Here is a 24,180-nt window from a genome sequence, read left to right as displayed (position 1 = left end):
ACCACAGGACGGAGTCAAAGACTCATGAATCTCTGCGGTTATTTTCTCAGCAGTCCACACACACAGAGTGTCTTTAAGTAGTTTTATTGATTTATTTATAGGGCTATTACATGCTATACTATATCGGATACCTCCAAACATGGGTTATTACTAGAGTGCAGCAAAGGAGATATCTATGGTCAGCTCTGGGAAGTTGTTTTTGACACACAAGAAGTGACCAAACAGATGGATGCAAAGTAATAGTAAGGGATCAATAAAGTATTCTGATTCTGATTCTAAATGTTTTAGAAGGCCTACCAGTATTATGGCTTTCTATTGTCTTTCTCTCTCAGGTAATTTCATTCATGGGAAACAAATGTTGTTGCACATATATCAATATTTATTAAATATACAATTACAGTAAAAATACAATTACTTCATATATGATACAGCCAAAGACTGTATCAGGAAAGCAGAAATAGTAGAAGCTGATTTAACAAAATAATTCAACACTGTAGGAAAGCTTTTATTTGCATTCCGGAGGAGATTTAGATCAATAACCCCTTTCAAGCATGATGTAAAGTATAAAACATATATAAAATTAATAAATATATACAACAACTGGAACGCACACCGAACGTTAACCTACAGTATCATAAACTACCTTGAGTTAAGGTCGAATTATGAGGTTGCCAATCAACCAAAATTGAGAAACCTGAAATTTTTTTTGAAAATAAAAAAATAAATACACCTGAATTAAACAACACAGAAATTAATCCCAAGAGAGGGGAAAAACAGACATCAAGACTTCAAATATAATATCACTTGAATACAGAGACGGGCATCGGTGGTCAAAACCCATTCCTATCCGAGCGACTCTTCCGCCACAGATAGATGGCCAACAACACTGAAAGACAAACGGTAACAGATTTGACCTGAGCGGAAAAACTAGAACATCTTCAATTTGCAGTAGAAAAGGTTTTCAGGCGTTTTTAAGAAATTGTGTCCAGGTTTGAAGAAAAAGCCAACTTACCAGCAAGAATACCGGGTATCAGCAGGGAAAGTACTATTGGAAAGACACTGTGTGGTGGAGGATTACTGAGGCTCACTGTCTTGTCACCATACTTTATCTAGAAAACACAAAAACGCATTTCACAGAGGGACGTCTCAACAGAGCACTGGGTCACAGTATTTCCTCTATTACTACCATTTTGAAAGAAATATCAATTTGAAAACGACTGTAGAGAACTGTTGTTATCTCTATGTCTGTTTCATGGTTTTTTGTTTTACTATGTTCGTTCCTTTCATGTCCCAGTTTCATCTCTGTCTTGTCTTCAGCGTCTGTTGTGGAAGTCTTGTCTCTGTGTTTATTTACCTCCCAGAGGTGTCTCTGTTTAGTTTTTTCAGGTTCACGTTCTCACCGTTTCCTTCCTGTTTTATTTTGATAGTCCCGTGTACATTATATTCAGTTTTGCTTACTATGTCTCATTACTTCAGTCTTCACGTGGTCTTTGTTTTGTTCTCCCCACAAGCTGTGTGATCCATGGGCCCCTGTTGGACGCCAGTCTGTGAGTTACTGGTTTTCGTCTTACCTGAGCTATTTTGAATAGCACATTTTGAGCTCTTAAGCAATAAAGCTATTTTAAAGTTTGTGTTCGTGAGTTTTGAGTCCTGCATTTTCGTCCCACCCTGCCTGCCGCATAGCGAAACCTGACATAAAAGGATTGATTCTCATTAGCTTTCCCTCACTTGTTGTACTGTTTCCGTTCAGGTTGCCAGCCCTCACCTGCTGCCTTCCTGGTGGTGCTCCAGTTTCTCCCAGCGTCCTAGCCTCTTGCTCTCCTGAAGCTTCTAGTGCGATCCCCCTCTTCCATAGGTCACTTGCAGTTTCACCCCGTCTTTCAGATGGATGCTTATTTTCGTATAGGCTGTTTCTTCTGGTATGCCAAATATATGGATGATGCTTCTTCACGATCTTGCTCAAGGTTGTTTTTTTTTTTTCTTGCATCTGCTGTGCATGGCTCAACAACATCACAAGGGCCTCGTTAGCTTCTTTGTGCCACTTTCCTAATTCTGTCACCCAGCACTGCATTTTGTTAAGTTTTGCTATTTCTTCTTGAATTGTTTCCTGAATTTCTCCAAATTTCCTTTTCATAGCATAACTGATGCAAGTTAGTTCTTTTTTTCACTTCACTTTTGACTTCAGCTTTGAATATTTTTAGTTTTTGTGTGAGACTCTGCATGGTCACTGTGCTGTCTTCATGCCTGTGTCCATCTGTCCCGTTGTCTCTCTTCATCCCTTTTCAGCTTGGTTAGCATTTCGTCAGCTTTCTTTGGTTTCTTCTTTTGTTTTCCTCACGCGCATGCATCATTTGAACCGTGTCAGTATTTTTTAAAGTCAGTTCTTCCCAGTCAGTCACGTCTCCCTGTCACTGTTAGTTACTGTTGTCTCTGTGCTCCATGTTCTGTTTCTAAGCCCTCCTTGTGTTCCTGGTGTCTTGACTCTAGTGAAGGTTTAGTTTTTCTGTCTCATGTAGTCTCCGTGTGCTATGTGCTTGGGTCTAAACCTGCCATGTTCCACGTCTCTGTGTCAAGTCTGCTTATGTCTCATGCTTCCTGTTTTACTTTGATAGTCCTTGTCCTATGTCAGTGTATCTAGTTTTGCTTCCCTTTGTCTCATTATGTCTGATTAGTCCCAGCTGTGTTTCCCTCCTGTTTCTCATTCCCTCGTGTATTTAAACCCTGTGTTTGCCTTTTGTCACGTCATACCCTCATGGTTGTGTGATTCTCTGTGTGTTTGGTTCATTAGGTTTCCCAGTTTAGTTTTGCATTGTTTATTTATTCAGCAAATAAAGCTGTTTTCTGAGTTTTGCCTACAAGTCTGCATTTGGGTCCTTTCCTGCCTGCCACACACGACCATTTCATGACATTTTTAAAGGCAAATAGCGCTGATTTGATCTTTTCTTCTGCTAATTGTATTTTAAAGCTCAATAAAAAAAACCAAAAAAACAGTAATTTGAAAACATACCAGAAATGTATTTATGGTGTAAATTGTTAGCACAGTACTACACTTCTGAGGACTTTGTAAGATAATAGAGATGTTGTGATGTTATACCTATTATCACATTAATCACACTTAAAAGAAAGATTTACCTTTAAGTCATAAAATTCTGTGTTGGGTGGCCTTTTAATCCGACAGATAAATAAATCCATCTCTTTGGCCTCCAGGATACAGGGGTGTTCCTGTTTGTCTTGAACGCCCCACACTGATAACTCTTCTTTTGACATCTCCAGGTTGTCTGACTTTTTCTGAAACAACAACAGAAGTCTGACCTTCAGTGAGCTGATGTCATATGTTAGTAGATTGTTTCAACAGACGCAACATTACCTGTATGGTGACGCGTACATCTTCCCCTGTTCTTATAGCCGTGAAGCTGGTAAACTCAGGGTCCGGATAGTAGGTGATGTTTGTGGAGCAGGCCAAGGTTTGATTGGCTACTTTCAAAGACACACTGCTGCTCAAAGTTTTTTCAGCTGCAGGTGTGTCATAGGTGAGACTCTGCAAGGACTTTGACTGTATAACACAGAATGTATTTAGTGTGTGGACAGTACAGCAAGCAGATGATGATGTCAAGGTAAAGCAAGCACAAACACATTTCCAAAAGAGCTGGAATGCTTACGTCACCTTATTTTGTTGAGCATAAAGTGCATCCAGGAAGTATTCACAGCACTTCACTTGTTCCACATTTTGTCATGTTTATTCCAAACATTCCAGCAGCTATTCCTTATTCCAAAATGGATAAAATTCACTTTCAAGACTCTACACACAGTGTACCACAGTGACACAGTGAATGATAGTTGTTTGAACTTATTGCAAATATAGTTTTTTAAATTAAGAATATAACATATACATAAGTATTTCCAGCCTTTTCAGATGTGGGGAAGGGTACAGAAAAGGTCCCAATGAGCAAAAATGCTGGCCTCTTGTATGGAACCACGGGGACTTCATAGTTCTGGCAGCCTGGCCAATCTGAGTCGGGTTAGAAGGGCCACAGTCAGGCAGGAGAACCTTCCAGAAGGACAATCATTTCTGCAGCACCTGAAGAACTCTCAGACCATGAGAACAAAACTCTTCGGTCTGATGAAACAAAGATGGAACTCTTTGGCTTAAATGCAAAGTGTTGGGAGGAAACTAGCACTGCTCATCACCTGCTCATCACCTGGCCGATACTATCCCTACAGTGAAGCATGGTGGTGGCAGAATAATGGTTAGGGTTGAGATGAGATGAATGCAGCGATATGCTGTGACATCCTTGATGATAACCTGCACCAGAGCACTCTGGACATCAGACTGAGGAGGATGCTCATCTTTTGGCAGGAAAACAATGCTAAGCACACAGTCAGGATAACAAAGGAGTGGCTTCAGGACAGTCTGTGAATGTCCTTGGGTGACCCAATTTAGAGCCCAGACCCAACTGAACCTCTCTGAAAATGGCTGTGCACCGATCCTCATCATCCAACCTGATGAGCTGGAGAGGTTCTGCAAAAAACAATGGGAGAGATTTCCCAAAAATAGTTGTGCCAAGCTCATAGTATCATAATCTAAAACAGTTAGGTCTGTAATTGCTGCCAGAGGTGCTTCAACAAAGTGCTGAGCAAAGGCTGAGAATACTTACATGTTATCTTTTTGTTTTTGATAAATTTGCAGGAATTCCAAGCAAATGTATTTCATTTAGTCTTTTTTCGGGTAATGTTTCTAGAATTTTAAATGGAAAATGAATTGAATCCATTTTGGAATGAGGCTGGAACAACTGCAGCGCTCTGAATACTTCCTGGAAGCACGGAGCCTTCAGGAATTCTTGACTAAGAAACTAGAAATATTTACATTTAAGTTGTGTTAAAACTGTAGCTGTAATAAATGTCAGACTGTAAATCCAAAATCCTCTTCATTCCTGCTGCACTGAACCATCTGTCTGACCCTCACTTTCATTTTCTCATTCATATATTCAACAGAAAAGGACACATCAGAGTGCATTAAAGAGATAATGATCGGGAACATGAAAACCTACTTTGCTCATTGTTAACATGAACACTTTTGTAATTAATCGTTCATCTAGACAAAGACGCCAATCGGTTACTCTTTCAGTCACAGCTAATCTCTCTGAAACTTTGTTCACCGAGTGTTTCCCAGGTTTCCCAAGCTAGTGAGTCCATCAACTCAGAGCAGAATGTTAGACTGACGTATTCAATTTAGAATAAACAGTCCCATTTCCACTGTGTGTGTCTGCAGACCTGATAGCTGCTGTTTCTGGGAAGCTTGACGTCCTGCTTGGTGTGGCTGTGTTTCACTCCTTCAGCAACCTCCAGGTGTGACCCCATGAGTGTGAGCTTCCTCTTCCCACTGCAAAACACAGAGCAGCATTTATGCAGAGCAGAGAATATGAAAGACTCTTGATCACAGAGAAGTGAGTCATCCTTGGATCCAGCAGATCTCACTGAAGAATAACGAGAAGCTTATTGTTTGATGGACCAGAAAAATAACCATCTGTCTATTTTCTTTCCTGCCAACCTGTTATATTTGTAATAAATAAATAAAACTAATGTAGTTTTAGATTCGGATGATTAACACCACCTTGACTATCTGCCTCAGGAAGACTCCCCACTTCACTAGCTGGGCCCACGTCCTCATTTTAGGTTTGACAGCGTTGTAGTAGGTAAAAGTGAATGCTTTGATATGACTTGAGCTGTGGTTTGGGGAAGGCCTCGAAGGGGACTGGCGACGGCTCCCTGGCAGATCCCCGTGTACTAAATAGAAGTGAAGAAGTTAAAGAATGGAGAACAAGGACGGAGGGAGGGTGGTGCATGTAAACGAGAATGAACAGCTTGCAGAACTGGGGAAACCAGAAGGTTGTCATCTATAGACGAGCGTGTTTGGAAGCGTGGTCCTGCTCCTGAAATTACGATACATAATCTCCAATAAAATGATCTGCAGATGATTTTGATTAATCAGGTTTGTTATTGCACTTCTTCAGAAGATAATTTCTTAGAGACAGTGTGCTCCATATGTCACATTAAATGAGACATATGGAGCACATATGGCTGGGGGGTCATGGTTTGGTCCTGCCTTCGCTATTGTGGTTGAGGGTAGGGACGGCCTTAGGCGTCTGGGGATTCCCAAAGGTGGCCTCCTCAAAAACAACTATCAGCACAAGTTTCTTTTAATCATAATTGCAAAGAAACTGACATTAAGCAAAGAGTTCAAACTCTTTCTGTAACCTCGGCTTCTGGAAGTTGTGGATCTACGATCAGCAGTTATCACTAACGAATTGTGCAAAACTAATTTTACCTCATCCAGCTGCTGCTTGGAGTAATGTTGCCGCAGGATGGCAATGAGCGGTAAGTGATGTTGGCGTCACCATGGCAACTACCATCTTCTAGGATAACACACACACGGACCACACCTTTGATATCTGTGCTGGGAATGTGGAACGTCAGACTGACGCCAGCGTTGTCCCAAATAGGAGACCTGAGCAAAGACACACAGACTCAGTGACATCATCACGACATGCAGAAAACCTTTTTTTGGTTTTTACTAATTTCGTTGTTTGCACCTTAATTTTCAATGCTTAAGTTATTTTATTGTTTTGTGTGGGAGACTTCATTGTGAATTTCACTGCATGCTGTAAACTGCTGTGTTTTTTCTTACTGTGCAGACAACAGTACATTTCTCCTCCTTCTGTTTTACACTCAGAAACCAAACAATCTGCGTTTCAAACTGTGCATCATTTGTCCTAATTTCTGCAAGCCTGAGTCTAAAAGCTCCAAAGCCAAAAAAACATAAATAAAAATCAGCGTGTCCAGTAAAAATGAATATTTGTTGTCAATGAAATCTGTATCAGTGTTTTTTAAACTCATTTTTAACTATTTTGCCATCGATAAGTGCTGGGTGAGAACTCGCATATTCCCAAATTGTAGAATATGGTGGTTTGTTACCAGAAATGGGCAGTAACGCGTAATCTGATTACTTTTTTCAGATAACGAGTAAAGTAAGGGATTACTATTGCAAAAACGGTAATTAGATTACCGTTGCTTTCCCGTAGGAACGCTGCGTTACTGCGTTACTAAAACCGTGATTTTTTTTTTGCGAGAATGTCTCATGACAGTGACGTAAGCGAGTGCGACATTTGTGACAACAGCTGTGTGCAGATCAACAGTGGATCATATATCGAGTGCGGGAGAGAGTATGAGCGTGCAGCGTTTAAAGCGTGGAAGTACTGACCTTACTTTGAGTTTGATTCCATAAAAAGTGACAAAAACATTAGTGTCCATCGTGCATGGGAAGAAAACTTCTTTTTACAGCGAAAAAAACCCCTAAACAAGCACCGAGTAGCTGCCACGTAATGGGATTCTTCCACTGACCGCGGCACACCTGCACCAGGGTAAACCTCCGCCTACCCCACTCCTGCTTTACAGGTGAAAATAGAGCAACAGGACCGCTGAGTCTTTGACTTTATTTATTTTCTGCTGTGTTTTACTTGCATCTATTTGAAAGACTGAGTGTAAACACAAAATATATATATATTTTATGAGCTGGAATGTGCAGAAAATAGGTTTAAATATTAAACAAATTTCTTCCAGTCAGAGAATGTTGCATATAATTAAATGTTTGCTTGATGCATAAAGTTAAAAGATTAAAACTAATAAAACAAGTTTTAAAAAGAGACTTTTCCATCTGATTACATTTTGTATGATGGATTATGCAGAAAAAGTAGAATTGGGCTGAAAGATCTATCACTTTATCACCTCTTCAGGTTGTAAATCGTGTTTTTAAAAAGTAACTAAGTAATTAATTACTTTTGAAAATAAGTAATCAGCAAAGTAACAGGATTACTTTTTTGGGGAAGTAATCGGTAATTAGTTACTGATTACTTTTTTCAAGTAACTTGACCAACACTGTTTGTTACAGAGGTGGGACCAAGTCATTGTTTTGCAAGTCAAAAGTAAGTCTGAAGTTTTTATACTCGAGTCAAGAGTCAAGTATCAAGTTCCTGGTAAAGTCTGAAACTTTGAATTTCAAGTCTTTTCAAGTCTTTAAAAGAAAAAAGAAAAAAAAATGCAATTATATGCTAAAAAGGAGACCACTTATCTCAACACATGATGAAACACGTGAACTTACAAAATATACACAAAGTTATTCTGAAATTGCACCTCTATAAAATGCAGCTCAATTAAACTTAGCTGTAGGAATAGTCTTCCCCTGAATGAAAATTGCAAAAGCAGAACTTCTATTCAGACAAAAACTGCTGAGATTTCCACAGTAGAAAACAAAGAACCATTGCAGTAAATGTAGTGCGCTGTGATTGGCATGTCCTCTCTCTCCTGCCTAGTCTGTTTGTGCACATATGTATCTGTATGTGTCTATGTCTGAGTGACAGAGTGTGCGTTCCCTGCGTTCAGGTACAGGACCCAATTTCTGAAACAGACCCCGCTCACCATCCACCGACAATTGTGAGATAACAAGCTGCATGTTAGATGCGCTTGTAGAATTGGATTTAAAATAGCATAACAAAAATATCATAGACGTGAAAGCCAAACAATATCATCAACGTAGCCTGGACAACATTTGCTAGTAAGATGAAGTCAGCTATCACATCGTAGCAAAAGAGAAGCACCACCTACTGTTCTTTATGCAACTTCAAATGTCGGACAAAGTTGGAAGTTGTTCCATCTTCGGCTGTGATTCTCTTCTTGCATGTTTTTGCATATTGCATTTCATTTTTTGTTGACTACTTCGTAGTTTATGTACCTGAAAGAAATTCCTCTTGGCAGCATTTTTGGCTTGAGTGTTTTTTTGTTTTTGTTTTTTTTTAAATCTGGTTAATTTGATTGGCTGTGCAACAGCTCATGCACACAGTACGTAGTGTGGTGAATGAATGAATAAATGGTGCACACTTTTTATATAATATGCTTGTTAAATTTTAGATTTGGAGTAATATAGCAAACCTTTTCAAGCAAACAGGTTCAAGTCCAATTCAAGTCCCAAGTCATTGGTGTAAAAGTCCAAGTCAAGTCACAAGTCTTTTTTCAAGCCATAAAATTAATGACTCGAGTCCGCACCTCTGGTTTGTAATATGGGTGGTGTTCCCCTGGATTAAAATCTGCTCTTTATTCAGTTATTTCTCAGCATCTTAGTGATCTGTACAGTGACTCACTCTTTTGGAGTACATTCAGCATGCGTCTGGATCCTCACTCGTGTTACAAAACCAAGGTTTTGACCTGATAACACCGCATGGTTACTCCCATAGAAAGACACCACACTGGGAGTGATGGAGTAGATCTCCGGCCCCTGGCAGCAACACACAAAAATAATCAGATCATTTAGTTTCCTTCTGCTGACATCATGACCTCTACTGGATGGGGATAATGAGGATCAGACTCACAGATTTCTTCCCAGACTCCAAATCGTTGCAAGCTCTGTCCTGCGGGAGGGATACAGCACTTAGCATCTGCACAGCACTATAATCTATCAGGACTGACCTAGGACCTGTTGTAGCTAACGTTAGTTTAGTTCAAAAAGAGGAGTAAACAGAAAACTGCTAATAAAAGTATTGACATTTTTTTTATAATCTAGACATGTAAATCATTGTACTGATGAAGCAATAAGCACTTGGTGAATAACATTTTTTAAGTTAAAAAAATCGTTCTTTAGCATCTCTGGTGTATGTTTAATAGTTTCATTTTCTACCATCAATCCCATGTTTCTTGCTCAATGTTAAAAGTGATGACTTTAAAATAATGTAGCACAGACTGATATGAAGTATGAAAATCCAGAAAATCAGTCATTAGTACATCAGTCTTTCCTTGGTTAGCCCAGGAACAGCTGTTTTTGTTCCATCCACAACCAGCTTTGATGCACTCCTGACACCTGGACAGGAGACATATTGGAGATGAGATGAACAAAATAAAAGGTGTAATCACAAAAAAGATGAGCATGAAGAAGAGACGGGAAACAGCTTTCTTTTTACTCTGACTGTGAGTTGTTTCAGTCATTTAAGGTGATCAGACTTTCTGTGTGTGGGACTAAAAAAAGGACCAGATACAGTAACAAGTCACATTTTGTCTAAGTATAAAACATCGTGGACACTGATCTGATATCATAAAAGACAGCTGTGGTTTGTGTTTTACTGACATCAGGTGAGAATTACAGGTCGGCAACCAAAACACTGCATAGGATTGTTTGACTGTGTCTTATTGGTTTTTACTCACTGAAAACAGGAAAAATATTTTTAAAATCCCATCTCGTCAGGTTTTCTTGCAAACCTCATTTTTTAAATGTAATTAAGTGTACAATTAAGCAGTCAAAATCTGGTATCCTATACTTGAGTAAAAAAAAAAACATTTCCAATAATGATTTCTTACATTAATTTGATATTTCTAACACAAGAGAAATACACATAGAAAATGCGAGGAAATAAGGGGGGTCAGTAGGAGGGGGGTCCGGTGGCAGTGTGAGGACCTCAGATGATCGCGTCCTAACAGGTTTAGTTTGTTCACAGTGAAAGTAAGGAATCTCAGAGAAATTATGCCGAGTTAATTGGAATAAAATATTGATTTTTTTCATCGCGGTTGCGCTTTTTAAAAAAATGTAAATTTCTCTTGTTTTGCAAACAAAACTGTATGTGAGGGAAATGGAGATCAGTTTTGGATTCAGCACCCTACAAAACATAAAATTTTACCAAAAATATTCCTTGCAGCTGAAAATGTTTTTTTGCAGACGTGTCTGCGCTCACACGTCTGGTGGGACTCGCCGAGACAAGAGGAAAGCAGTCGAGGAATCGAGGATGCGACGACTCTCGTACTTTTCATGTGTCTTTTATCTAATATCTCATTTATTAATTTTATTAATTTCTTATATTTTAGTCTCTGCTTTAATCTTGGCATGCACTTCAGTGAGAACTGCAGAAACATTCAGTCTGCGTTATTCTGCAGGAATTAAGGGGGAAACCGGCTGATGTTCTGACTACAGCTGAATTTAGGAAGCTGTGTTAGTTTACTGTGCTGACTAACAACATCTAACAATAATGATGATGTTGCTCTGGGGAAACTCCAGACCACAGCACATTGCGAGTGCTCACTTGATAAAAATTCCTGTCTAAAAAGTCTCTGTACACCTCCAGACGTCCTTTTTGTCTTGACGATGGCTATACTACACCAAAATAAAGACCACTCGCTAACAACGTCTGATACAGTTACAATTATGAAACTTTTCTAGCTTTGGTCATGAAGGTTTCATTCTCTCTGATTTCTAACCGTGACCTGATTGTCTGATCTGTCTGATGTACTGTAGTCTGTCCACAGTGAGTCGTTGAATTCTTTCTGATATTGATGGACTTACAACACGAAACTTGGCGCTCCCCTGATGTTAGAGCAGTCGTTTAACCTCAGTCGTTGTGACAGTGGTGATGTCCCAAGTCTGAATTTTACTGTGACATCAAGGCCTGTAAATTAAAAAAAAAAAACTTACGATGAATGTCAGTGTCTCTGTTATTACAGGGAGTGCAGAATTATTAGGCAAATGAGTATTTTGTCCACATCATCCTCTTCATGCATGTTGTCTTACTCCAAGCTGTATAGGCTCGAAAGCCTACTACCAATTAAGCATATTAGGTGATGTGCATCTCTGTAATGAGAAGGGGTGTGGTCTAATGACATCAACAGCCTATATCAGGTGTGCATAATTATTAGGCAACGTCCTTTCCTTTGGCAAAATGGGTCAAAAGAAGGACTTGACAGGCTCAGAAAAGTCAAAAATAGTGAGATATCTTGCAGAGGGATGCAGCAGTCTCAAAATTGCAAAGCTTCTGAAGCGTGATCATCGGACAATCAAGAGTTTCATTCAAAATAGTCAACAGGGTCGCAAGAAGCGTGTGGAAAAACCAAGGCGCAAAATAACTGCCCATGAACTGAGAAAAGTCAAGCGTGCAGCTGCCAAGATGCCACTTGCCACCAGTTTGGCCATAATTCAGAGCTGCAACATCACTGGAGTGCCCAAGAGCACAAGGTGTGCAATACTCAGAGACATGGCCAAGGTAAGAAAGGCTGAAAGACGACCACCACTGAACAAGACACACAAGCTGAAACGTCAAGACTGGGCCAAGAAATATCTCAAGACTGGTTTTTCTAAGGTTTTATGGACTGATGAAATGAGAGTGAGTCTTGATGGGCCAGATGGATGGGCCCGTGGCTGGATTGGTAAAGGGCAGAGAGCTCCAGTCCGACTCAGACGCCAGCAAGGTGGAGGTGGAGTACTGGTTTGGGCTGGTATCATCAAAGATGAGCTTGTGGAGCCTTTTCGGGTTGAGGATGGAGTCAAGCTCAACTCTCAGTCCTACTGCCAGTTTCTGGAAGACACCTTCTTCAAGCAGTGGTACAGGAAGAAGTCTGCATCCTTCAAGAAAAACATGATTTTCATGCAGGACAATGCTCCATCACACGCGTCCAAGTACTCCACAGGGTGGCTGGCAAGAAAGGGTATAAAAGAGGAAAAACTAATGACATGGCCACCTTGTTCACCTGAGCTGAACCCCATTGAGAACCTGTGGTCCATCATCAAATGTGAGATTTACAAGGAGGGAAAACAGTACACCTCTCTGAACAGTGTCTGGGAGGCTGTGGTTGCTGCTGCACGCAATGTTGATGGTGAACAGATCAAAACACTGACAGAATCCATGGATGGCAGGCTTTTGAGTGTCCTTGCAAAGAAAGGTGGCTATATTGGTCGCTGATTTGTTTTTGTTTTGTTTTGAATGTCAGAAATGTATATTTGTGAATGTGGAGATGTTATATTGGTTTCACTGGTAAAAATAAATAATTGAAATGGGTATATATTTGTTTTTTGTTAAGTTGCCTAATAATTGTGCACAGTAATAGTCACCTGCACACACAGATATCCCCCTAAAATAGCTAAAACTAAAAACAAACTAAAAACTACTTCCAAAAATATTCAGCTTTGATATTAATGAGTTTTTGGGTTCATTGAGAACATGGTTATTGTTCAATAATAAAATTATTCCTCAAAAATACAACCTGCCTAATAATTCTGCACTCCCTGTAGTGATATGTCTGTTTTAATGAGCTGAGCCAGTATATAATAATAAACAGAGTCAGAGAACCTCTATCATTATATCTGAGTATAATATATTTTCTTATGTTGGCAAATGTTGCAAATCAATAAACAACTTTTACTGTGAAGTGTTTTTAATTCTTGGAATTATTTCTGAAAAGCCACTGACCATCAGCAGGAAGTGTACGATCAGACAGGATGCAGGTGCAATGTGGGAACTGTGGAGGAGGGCTATTCGAAACACAAATCGAGCCAGACCTTGCAGCAAACTGACAGGCAAACCTCGATGACACTTCTTCACCCACAGTCAGGTGTGCGTGGACTTTTAGTGAGATCTGAAAATGAAGAACAAAACTGACAAATAACTGAAAGCCACAAATGGTTACAGTCCCGAGTGTGTTTGTAAGCTGCACCTGTCCGGTTGTGTCCTTTTCTACTCTGTGGGAAATCATTTTGTGTTGGGACTCATCAGGAATGGACAGCCAGTCTGAATCTGTGCAGTCATCTTCAAATGTGCAGCTACGAGAAGAAAAAGAAATGATCACCAAGTTCAGAATTGTTTGAAGACGTCAGCTGCACGTGTTGTTTCTCTCACCTGCGTTTAGAGCTACACCACACACAGTATGGATCCTGTGCAGACCAACACTCCTGCAGATTTGTGTACGTGCTGCACTTCGACACAGGAACTCGCTTTATCTAGAACAACAAACACTGTCAAATGCAGCACAGGTACATGTGACGTTCAGATAATCTGTAAAAAATATAAGTACCTGGCTACTAAATGGCACATACACATGTTTCTGATCCACTGGATCCAGATGTAATTTGGGAAACACTTTGCGGTCATCACTGGTCCTGTAGAGCACCGTGGGACAGCCAGCGTGATAGTTCCTGTCCACAGACAGCTGACAACAAGAAGGAGGTTTTGCCAAATTTGCCTTTGAACACTGGGTTAAAACTAATAACGGGATCACACCAGCGCAGAAATAAAAAACAATGTGTAGAAAACACTGCTACTGTTTTAGAGAACTCTTTGTTGCTGCCTAATTTCATCACATCCTCCAACTGTCATTGTGTTGCTCAGTGTATGAGTCAGAGTGATTAAATTTCTGACCCCATGAAAAATTTCATGTAGTCACAAAATATATTTGGGTCTTAAAATGAAGGTGATGCAGCTTTTTAAATGTAAATTAACAGCTTTAATAATAGCTGTAAATACGCTTTTTAAACTTTGTCTCCAAAAACAGACAATATGAAAAATAGGATAAACATGAATTCAGGATACTCAGGCGTAAAGAGATGTGTAGAGATGTCATGGTGAGTGTGAGAGTGCAAGGGAAACAAAAGGTGATAAAATGATCAGACACTGACATGAGACCAGTGGAACATGTGGGAGTCCACCGTGAGTCAGCAGCTCTGGTTTGATAGTTTTTCTGTTTGGTCCCCTCTGCAGACCTGATCACAAGGCACCAACCTCGAGCATGATCTCAAAACAACCCCCAGATCCAAGTTAAAGAAACCCGGTCTACAAGCTGGTTGGCGGTCATGTTAGAGTGATACCGCCAACTTTTGAGGGTTGTACAGATTGGGTCATATCAGCACAGACATTTAAAAAATACATTTAATTTTAAATAGTACAAAGACAATAAATACATTTTTTGAAGCAAAGAAAATTTAATAAAAAAAATGAACACTGACCATTATATCCTTTTTTGAACTGGATGCCAATACATTTTTTTTTTAAAGTTACAAAAACAGGAACAAAATTTAAAAAAAAAATATTAGTGGAACATCTCACAACTCATTAAAAGTTTATAGTGATTAAAACCAGTTCAGAGTCCACTTCTAAGGCCTGTAACAGCTATATTGTAGGTGTTACCGTAAAGTTAAACCTGTTTTAGGCTGGACTGTTTTCAACCAGGTCATATTTTGTTTATATTTCAGGTCCTTTTAATATGTCTGCTGTTTACCTCAGCAATACACCACATCTAATTACTCTGGAGGAGGCTGTAAAACTTTGTGAAAGTCCATTTGGAGTCCATAAGTCAGTAAAGCTCAGTTATGGCAGTGATAATGAGACAAGTTTTTGAGGATATCCTGAACTTTTCTGTAGGCGAGTGCTGCTAGTTTTGCTGCTGTTAGCAGCTGTTAGCCTCTTTTAGCTGCTGTTAGCCTACATTTGTGAAACTTTCTTTGAAGTGGATCTAATACTGTTGATCTCAGACACTTAATGAAGAAACTCTAATATGATGTGAGAATGTTATCAAACTGTAAAGTGGGATTTTTAGGACTATTGAGCCTAAATTAGCTGGCATAATCTCACCTGATAACCACCTGTTGTTGTTTAGCTGCCACAAATAAACGCCTCCTTTTATGTATTTTTAATGGATGATGTCTAAGTTCATAAGAATGTATCACTTTGGTTGAAGACGTAATGGCACACTTTCTTGTATAACTGATGAGCACAACGTTCTTTTTTCTATTAAATTACCTAAAAATACTTCATGTGCCTTTAAAAGAAGATAACATAAGGTCTGAGAAAGTGGACATATTTTATTGTTTGTGATCAGTTCACTTTCTTTGCATGTATGAACACAAATGTCATACTGCGACCATAATGACCTTTAATTGACAAACATTTTATATTGCAATTAAGCCAAATAAAGTATTACAGTTGGTATCCATGCTAAAGGTCTGGGTGTTAAAAATGATGGTGAGGGTAACATGGAGCCTCATGGCAGCATTTCAAATGTTGAAACAAACACTTCCATTAAACTCTCAGATCGATTAAGCAATGTCTCAGAGTGCAGCAAATCTGTCTCCTCCTCTTCTCGTATTCAACCACAAACAGAAATGAATGCACTCATGATCCATGCTGCTTCCTTAGAAGAAGCCATGCTCTATATAGCAGAATGACTAAGAAGCAGAAAAGAACAGTTTTGCAATAAAATAGAAATATCTGCAGCAAACAGCAGCGGTGCTGAATGCTGAGATCATGGCAACGTTTCAGAGGCCCACTCAGATGTAATGGTGTCATATTTCTAAACAGGATCAGCACGAATGCTGCAAGATAGTGACCGGAAAAGGAGTCGTGTCATCAGAAACATTTACTGTCTGCCAGCATCCAGTTAGAAAAACACTTTAGAACTCTTTACTCCGTCGAATTCCTCTAGAATTAAATGAAATTGTTACATTGTGACAGTTACACAGTAGTGTAAGGAATTTAAAGTATTGTGTAACTTCAGGTAATATAGAGGAAAAGAGACACAAATTAAATTATTAGCAATTTTAAGTAATGCAAAAATAATTTTAAGCAGTAAGTAATTTACAGGTGTTTTAATGGAAAAAGATATACAATGTATATAAGACCCCCCTCTGCCTCCCTGTGGGTTGGTATGTCTGTGTTCTTTCTCAAGATTGGCTCTTCTACAAGAGGCCTGGGAATCTGGGGGCAGTGCTTAGCTTAGCTGTCCCAAGGACTTTACTCTTCTGAACAGAGATCTCTGATGTTGTGCCTGGAATCTACTGAAGCCGTTCTTCCAATTTGGGGGTTACAACTCCTAATGCTCCTGTTACCACAGAGAGCACTTTGGTATTTCTCTTTTTTCTCACTCTCCTTCCCGACCTTGCTGTCTGCCAGGATGTGGCAAACCCAGCGGTTATTCAAAAGAAAACAATTGCATTTTTTGTTCCTTGTCAACCACCACATTGTCTGGTTGGTTTCCATTGGATCTTGGGGACTTCAGGTGGGGAAAAGGTCTTCCTGTACACTGTCCCAGGCACTTGGTTGTGCTTCTCAGTGTACACAGCTTTCATCTTACATCCTGCTACTTTGTACTGAATAGTCACTGGGGTACCTTTGGCCAGCCTGCAACTTGGGTCCTGTCAGGTGTAGTGGACTCCTACATGATCATGGCAGCACAAGAACAACTATAACTACAAGATCAGAGGCCGTGTCCTTTAAGCTGGCCTTTTTACCGGCTGGCAGGATTTCACTTTGTCTACCTGTCGGTGGTACGGCCTATGCAGGGGTTTGCTCGTCCAGGATAGTTCCTCCTCCTGTTCCTCATTAACATGTGTCTTCAACTGCCGAGGCAGTCTTGAAGCAGTTAGTCTTTAGGGACCACCTCTCTGATGTATTTGAGGATGCTCCATGTTCCATTCTGGCTCTGACACTCGCTGATCCTCACCCTCCCGCTTCCCATTGCTAGTAACATGGAGATATCTGTACATTGTGAGGAGTTTTCGTATTTTGATTTCAGTGGCATCCTCCTCCTCCTATGGCCAGCTTATTATTCTATCTGGGTGTCTAATGACTGTCAGGGCCTATGTATTTGTAGTTTTAATCCCAACACTTTTTACCACTCAGTTGGCTGCTCAGTACACATCTTGTCTACTTGAGGTACTTGACTGTGGCTGACCTTTGTGCATTTCTGTCATGTTTCCTGTTGACCTGTGGGATATCCAGGTACTTGTATCCTTTATGTCTGCTTCTCTGCCCTCTGGCAACTCCATCACCTTCACTCTCTTTGCAATCATTCATTGTAAAGGAGCTGACTGATGATCGCTTCACTCCTGAATTAATGTCCGTATCAGCTCTCTGCAATAAGCTGGCTTAGAGGGTTGAGGTCTATGCAAAAGCAGTAGGTACAGTGCATCACCTAGATATGTTTGAAACTTTATGGTGACATGAGTGATTGCCTTTGGGGTTGTTGAATGAATGTTCTTAGTGCACTGTTAGTCTGATACAGTGCCAAGCACTCCAGTGTTTGCGTGTGGGGCACTGAGTGACAGGCTTTCTCGTAGTCAGTGCAGCGGTGTTTAGGGTGGTCTGCCTGGTCTAAGAGTCTTGGTGCACTGCTCTGTCAAACAGGAGTAGATGCCTTCATCCTGTTTTTATTTCTGAGCAAGTGTTCACTTGCCTTTCATGGAATGCTGCTAGCGACTTCAGCCAGTTCTTCTTCTTCCAGTATTACTCAGTTGCAGTTCAGGGTGCATCTGTTCCCATGTTATTATTTCGTTGTAGCTGGGAGAACAGAACTGGAGCTTTGGAGAACAGACCATTTATTGTTTATTTCTTCAGCTTAGTGGCTTGAGCTGTGAGCCTTTGTTTGGCAGCTTTCAGAGTCGCACTTATGTACTTATATTGTACTTCATATTCATCTATTCATCATGCTTCTCATTGAACCATTCTGCATCTCGGTAAACTGACTAACATTGTTCCAGACTTCCTTGATTGTGGTTTCAAGCTTTCTTCCCTTCCTATATAGATGTTTGACCTGACACTCATGTGCTTCTCAGATTACTGTGGTAGTATGAGCTCCCTGTTTCACATTTGTAAACTGTGCCAGTGCATCGGGGTAGTCTGTCTTGTTTGGGTGGCTACCCTAAGTCAGAGATTCATCTGCTGAAAATCACTTCACTAACTGACATCAGTAGCATCTATCTAACTTTGTGGGACTGGCAAGAGAACTCAGTTAATCTTTGGCTTTATTAGATCACAGTAAAATGCAAGAGACTATGGCAGAGGAAGGCATTACATGGAGCTGCATTCCTCCATCCATTAAAGCCATTAAGCTACTATTATAATTTATACATGAGTGTAAATGCACCCTGAAAGAAAATACTTTAGTAAATATAGTAAATATTGTGTCAAGCAAGCACAATATGATTCTTTAACGATGTGAGTGAGCTGTCAATACAGAATCTCTGCTGAATGGGGTTTTTTTTGTCAACTACATGAAAGCAGGTGGAGGATGATGAGTGATGGAGGAGAATCCAAGCAGAAGGCAGTGTTAGATACTTATTTCTATTAACTGATATCTATTACTTAATACACACCTTAATGAGCTGCCCGTCTCCTGTCCCAATGAAGAAAACCATCCAGCCTCTCTGCCTCACTGCCAGCACAGAGGTCATGGAGCTGTGCCTGAAGAGCACTGCCTTCGGTTTCAGGATCTTTGGCTGAAAAACAGGCAACCAGCAGATTGGATATTTACAAATAACTAACCAGAAGAAGTACTGAAAGTACCTGATATAGAAATAGCATCTCATTACTCAAAGTCTAAAAAAAGCCTTGTGTTGTTGTGCCATCAAAGTGACCTCTATTTATTCACTTTGTATTTTTGTCTTGTCAAAAAATTAAGTGCTAGCAAATACTTCGTAGTGCCAGTTGAAAATTAAGAAGTACATAATGTGGCAACATGTCACGTGTACTGTTTTAGGGTTTTTTCTTTTCTTTTTTTTTATTACATCATGTGTACAGTTTAAAAATTAGCCTTAAAGAATCAATGGAACTAAACTTTTTTATAGATCATTTCTGTTTATATACATTTACTTAATTGAATACTAATTAGATGCAGTTTCACACACAACACGTCTTGTCTAAACAGAATGATCTCCCATCCACAGCTGCTAAAATCCAGAGAGTTGTGCTGGTCAGCAGCTGCAGCAACATGGTTTCTACTTACAGTTTGGAAAACTAATATTCTGATAATGAATCAATATGAGGTCCTATGAATGCACAGCACCAACTCTACAGAAGGCTTAAGCTGGTCTGTATACTTTATGGTTTTTAATAAATCAAACATCTTCACATGAACCAGCAGACAACACAGTACTTTAAATACCTCAGAATCCTTATTCAGTCATGACTTTTAGTTCATTTTTTACAATATGAGGCCCTGGATTTTTTTTTCTGTTTTCTAAAGTCTAAATATTTTTAAAACTTTTAATGGAATATTTTGTGTCATTTATTTGATTCGTCGCTGTTATTTTAGTTCCACCATAATTATTTTTTGTTTAGTTTAATAATACAGTAGATTGTGTCCCTGCACATTTCTTACAGTTGTTATGTCTTTTTGATGCCACATAACAATGACTTAATGCTACTTTCTACAAACCAGAGAAAAAAATGGGACAGGTGGAAACAGTTTCAACACAAAAAATAACCATTAAAAAAATAAACTTAAGTTATTCAGCGTCCCACCGTCGCTTCTGTTGGCGCAGAGGTGTAGAAGTCTGGATCTCTGTCGGTGTTCGTGCTGTAATCAGGGCTGATGTCAAACACCATCAGCTCGGTGTCGGTGTCTCCTCCATCGATACCGAACACGCCGCTCCAAAGCACCGGCTGCTCCCCCGGGATGACCGAGGAGGCCACGAGTCTGCTGCGTTCACCGTTAGAGACACTGAGAGTCGCGCCCCGCAGAGACCTGAGTGTGTCAGTTTTACTTTTATCGCCTTCGAGCCAAATGAGACGGACTCTGTTTGTTCGAGCTGAGAGCACGTTGGAGAACAGATAGATGGTTGAACTGATCTGAAACCCGTCAACAAACTCCACGTCACCTTTACTTTTGATCCCAGGTTCGCCCGAAGCTCCATCAGTCACAGAAAAAATACCTCCACCCTGTTTGTTATGCGTATTCTGAAGGTTGACAGCCTGCTGATTAATACCACACTTGTTGTTTTCGGGCTGTTCTTTGTTTTGTTGGATCGCGGTCAGAATGTAAGCGTCGGTCTGAGTTTTCTTCTTCACATCCACCAGAAAGCTGACAGACCTGCTGCTGTTCTTCAGAGGTCCCACCTGGAAGTGTTCCCTGTACAGAAGGTTGGAGATGTTCTTCAGGTCCAGAATCTCGCAGTAACCGCAGTCATCGTCAGTCACACCGCAGCTGATCAGAGAGTCATTCTTTGTGAAAGGCAACAGCACGTTGATGCTGAAAGTTGCGTTCCACTCAGCTGCCTCAGAAACCCGGTAAAACTGGACATCATCCTGCTGGTTTCCGGTCTTTAAGATTCCTCTCTGGGTCAGACTGTTGATCAGACTCAGGCCGTGGCTCAGCTGGTACAGCCTCTCCTTTGTGGCGACGTAAAGTGTGTTTGAGGTCACGGCGAACTGACGGATGTCTCCATTAAACGTGAAGCCTCCATCCTCCTCCAGGCACAAACCCGGTTCTCCGCAGAGAACAGAAAGCAGAGCGAGCAGCAGGATCATCTTGAACCTACAGCAATACTTCCTCTACACAGCGAAGTCTGGCACGGCACTCGGCTCTCTCTCTCTCTGACGTGGTGTCTCAAGACTTGTGCGTAAAAGCGCAGCGTGGGTCTAAAAGCTGAGACGAATACTGCCTTCCGAAACGTCAGAACAAAGCCTGTTCGGCTTTTTTTTACATCCTGTCAGAAATTATATCTAAGAGACAAGTTAACAGTAGCAGCCTCTCTCTCGGTGCCATGAAGTCAGAAAAAACTAAGGAAGACAAGACACATCCTCTTTCTGACGTGCACAGTTGTCTACAGTGTGCAACCTTTTAAGAGCAGCACTCTCTCAGTGTCTTCATTTCCGAAAAAAAGTTTCGCTTTGTACCCCTGCGGTGAAAAGGAAGTAGTTCAGCGTTGTATTCTTATGGCAATATTTCGCTGCATATGTGTTTGTGAGTACAATAGCCAGAAATAGTTACAACTATACCCGGTCTCCCCTGTTTCTGGCATTTGTTGCTTTCGAGCTCTTTTAAAGTAGTGGATGCAAAATGTAATGCAAACTATTTACATGTCTCTGCTGTTAAATAGTACAGCTATTTTCTCAGCAATACAATTAGTACTTGCATGGTATGGTCTCAAACACAAAGAGTGAAATGATGCAATTAACCCCATAGTCTGGGTTAGTTGTAACATGTCCTGTAACACAATGGCATAAGGGTACTGACAAAATCTTAATATTTAATCATTTTTATTCAACACCTTAATGCACGCACACACACACAGCTTCAGTGATCCCTTGCTCTCCTATGTAGCAGCATGGAATCACCACTCAGAGGAAGAAAATGTAGTTGTGCACCAGCATCTTCATTAGTACAGGTGTGGGGGTTTTAAAACATATTTATAGGACTTTGTTTCTGAGTGAAACAAAGTCCCAACGTGTGAGTATCAAAGTGCTGCTCTGAATATTTTCTGTTAAATATTTTGGCGGAGGTGTGGTAAATGGCTCCACTGCAGAGGAGCCATTTCAGTGACACCGGGCCTGGAGGGAGAGGTGTGTGTGTGTGTGTGTGTGTGTGTGTGTGTGTGTGTGTGTGTGTGTGTGTGTGTGTGTGTGTGTGTGTGTGTGTGTGTGTGTGTGTGGAGTCGGCCGGAAAGCTGCTCCGCAGTGGTGGTGAAAGATGGTGTGAGGACAAATCTCTGTTCACAAATCTCAAACATGAAAAGTGTTAAGTGTCGTGACTATGGTTACGATATAAAATCATAATTAATGATAAACAGAATGCCATCAACAGTCCGTTCACTCAAAAATACACAGAATATTTGAACATGCAAACAATTAAAAAAAAGGTTTAAGTAAGGCGTAAGTGCTTCTGTAATGCACGGCTGGGTTGTTGATGAACAGTGGCATGTGACTCGTGGTCTAGTTGACCACAAGTGCAGCGTCGTCACATTTCCTGATCCAACAGACTCAAGTGAATCAGTTCTCCATTTGTGTCCAGCATTATGAGAACTGTCCTCTCTCTTGTTAAAAAGAATATTTTCACAATGGTATATGTGTATTTATGCCCCTGAAGTCTTTTTTTCTGTATGTATGAATATCCAGGAACAAAAAAGAGGCACAATTACAGTAGTTCCCTTTCCCTCAACACAGAGTAAGATGAAGTTTAAGTTTTAAATCAATAAAAAAACATTAGCTGAAAACTAGATTTCGACACTAAAGCTGATTTCCGGAAGCTAATAACAACCCTCTTTAATTGTGACACAATATAAAATAATCGCCATCAAGGTGTTCTCAATAAATGCTGCCATACAGTGTGTTTGGGTCCCATAAATATGCATCACTTCTCCTTTAGTCCTCTCCAGTTTTTCTGAAACCTCTAAAAGGACCCTTACTGGATTCAGACGCCTTGGTCGGGAGTCAGACCCCCAACCTGAAGTTGCAAAGGCATGTAGTGTTGTGCTGCATGTGCTGCCAGACACTCATGGAGTGCAGGTAGTTTCTTTAGCCAGTAGGCATGAATCGTGTCAGGGTCTGGTGATGTCCTTCTTCCATATGCTGTTCGAGTATTGCTCCAACTCAAGGCTTGGAATGGATGCTGTTCTCATATTGTTCCGACACAAACCTTGTTAATCTAGATGATGTCTGAGCTGATATAGCTTCAGTTTTGTCTCTCTTGCTCATATCCCAGGAGTAGCATGTGGGACCTAGGCTGGAAAGTGTACTGGATACACATGCCCTGGCGCATTATCTTTGCCGTTCCCAGGACTACGCTCTTCTGGACAGAGATCTCTGATATCACTCCTGGGATCTGCTGGAGCCACTGGCTCAATTTGGGGGGTAGCTGCCCCGATGCTGCAGTTATCACACTAGTACTGTTGCCTTCACCATCCACATCTTCTCAAGCTCCCCCCTCAGCCCTTGATATTTCTCGGGCTTCTAGAGTTCCCTTTTGCTGATGTTGCTTTCACTGGGTATAGCTGGGTGAAAACTTTAGGGGGATTTAGATAAAGGGGAGAGAGTAATTGAAAACGTATTTATTTAGTTATTTATTTATAAGTAAATAAGGTGGAAAAACACTAAACACTCACTCAGAATATGATACATGCCATCCAAAGCCCCCAACACACATCTGCGTCATCCACGCATCTATTCCAGTAGAAGAAGCAGGAAGGGCCCAGATGGGTTTCCCATAGCTAAGGGGTGAGAGTCCCAGAGGACCAGAGGTAGTCGACCCCGCTAGAGGCTGGCTGCCCTGGTCCGAGAACAGGGTCAAAGGGCCACAGGTGCCCAAGAACCACCCGGCAGAGCCCCTCCCATCAAGGAGGTCCTAGCCACCCCAAGCAACCAAGGGAGCGGGTCAGTGACCACACCAGAACATCCAGCTCCCCCCGAAACCAGCAGCAAACTGGGACGGTGCCCCAAAAACTGCCTGTAGCCCCTCATCCCGGGCAGGGTGTGTGAAACAGGTGTAGGGATTCCCCTTTATAAACTCAGAACCTTTGTTATCACTTGTGGCCACTAGAGGCCGCTGTCCTCCCTAAGAAGGAGCTCATACAGGACTAGCTGAAGTAGCATTTTATGAAAGCAGACAGACATAATG

General features: G+C 40.8%; 1 protein-coding gene across 1 annotated transcript; it reads right to left on the bottom strand.

Moving 5' to 3' along the window:
* Positions 1-356: 356 nt before the first annotated feature.
* On the bottom strand, positions 357-21,355 carry LOC146689900 (plexin-C1-like). Its single transcript, XM_085436527.1, has 16 exons — positions 20,091-21,355; positions 18,944-19,066; positions 13,873-14,007; positions 13,698-13,798; positions 13,516-13,621; positions 13,272-13,437; positions 11,375-11,477; positions 9,829-9,904; positions 9,420-9,458; positions 9,192-9,325; positions 6,326-6,505; positions 5,272-5,380; positions 3,368-3,553; positions 3,133-3,288; positions 1,013-1,109; positions 357-886 (listed from the first exon to the last, which is right to left on the bottom strand). Exons 1-16 carry the CDS (start codon positions 21,093-21,095, stop codon positions 831-833), a joined length of 2,772 nt encoding a protein of 923 aa, XP_085292653.1. The 5' UTR covers positions 21,096-21,355; the 3' UTR covers positions 357-830.
* Between the last annotated feature and the right edge of the window lie 2,825 nt (positions 21,356-24,180).

Source organism: Copadichromis virginalis, linkage group LG17 (genome assembly GCF_057382275.1).
Source record: "Copadichromis virginalis isolate Kocher_CV1m ecotype Utaka linkage group LG17, C_Virginalis_male_GT1.1, whole genome shotgun sequence".
NCBI lineage: Eukaryota > Metazoa > Chordata > Actinopteri > Cichliformes > Cichlidae > Copadichromis > Copadichromis virginalis.
This window is presented reverse-complemented; position numbering and strand designations above follow the sequence as displayed.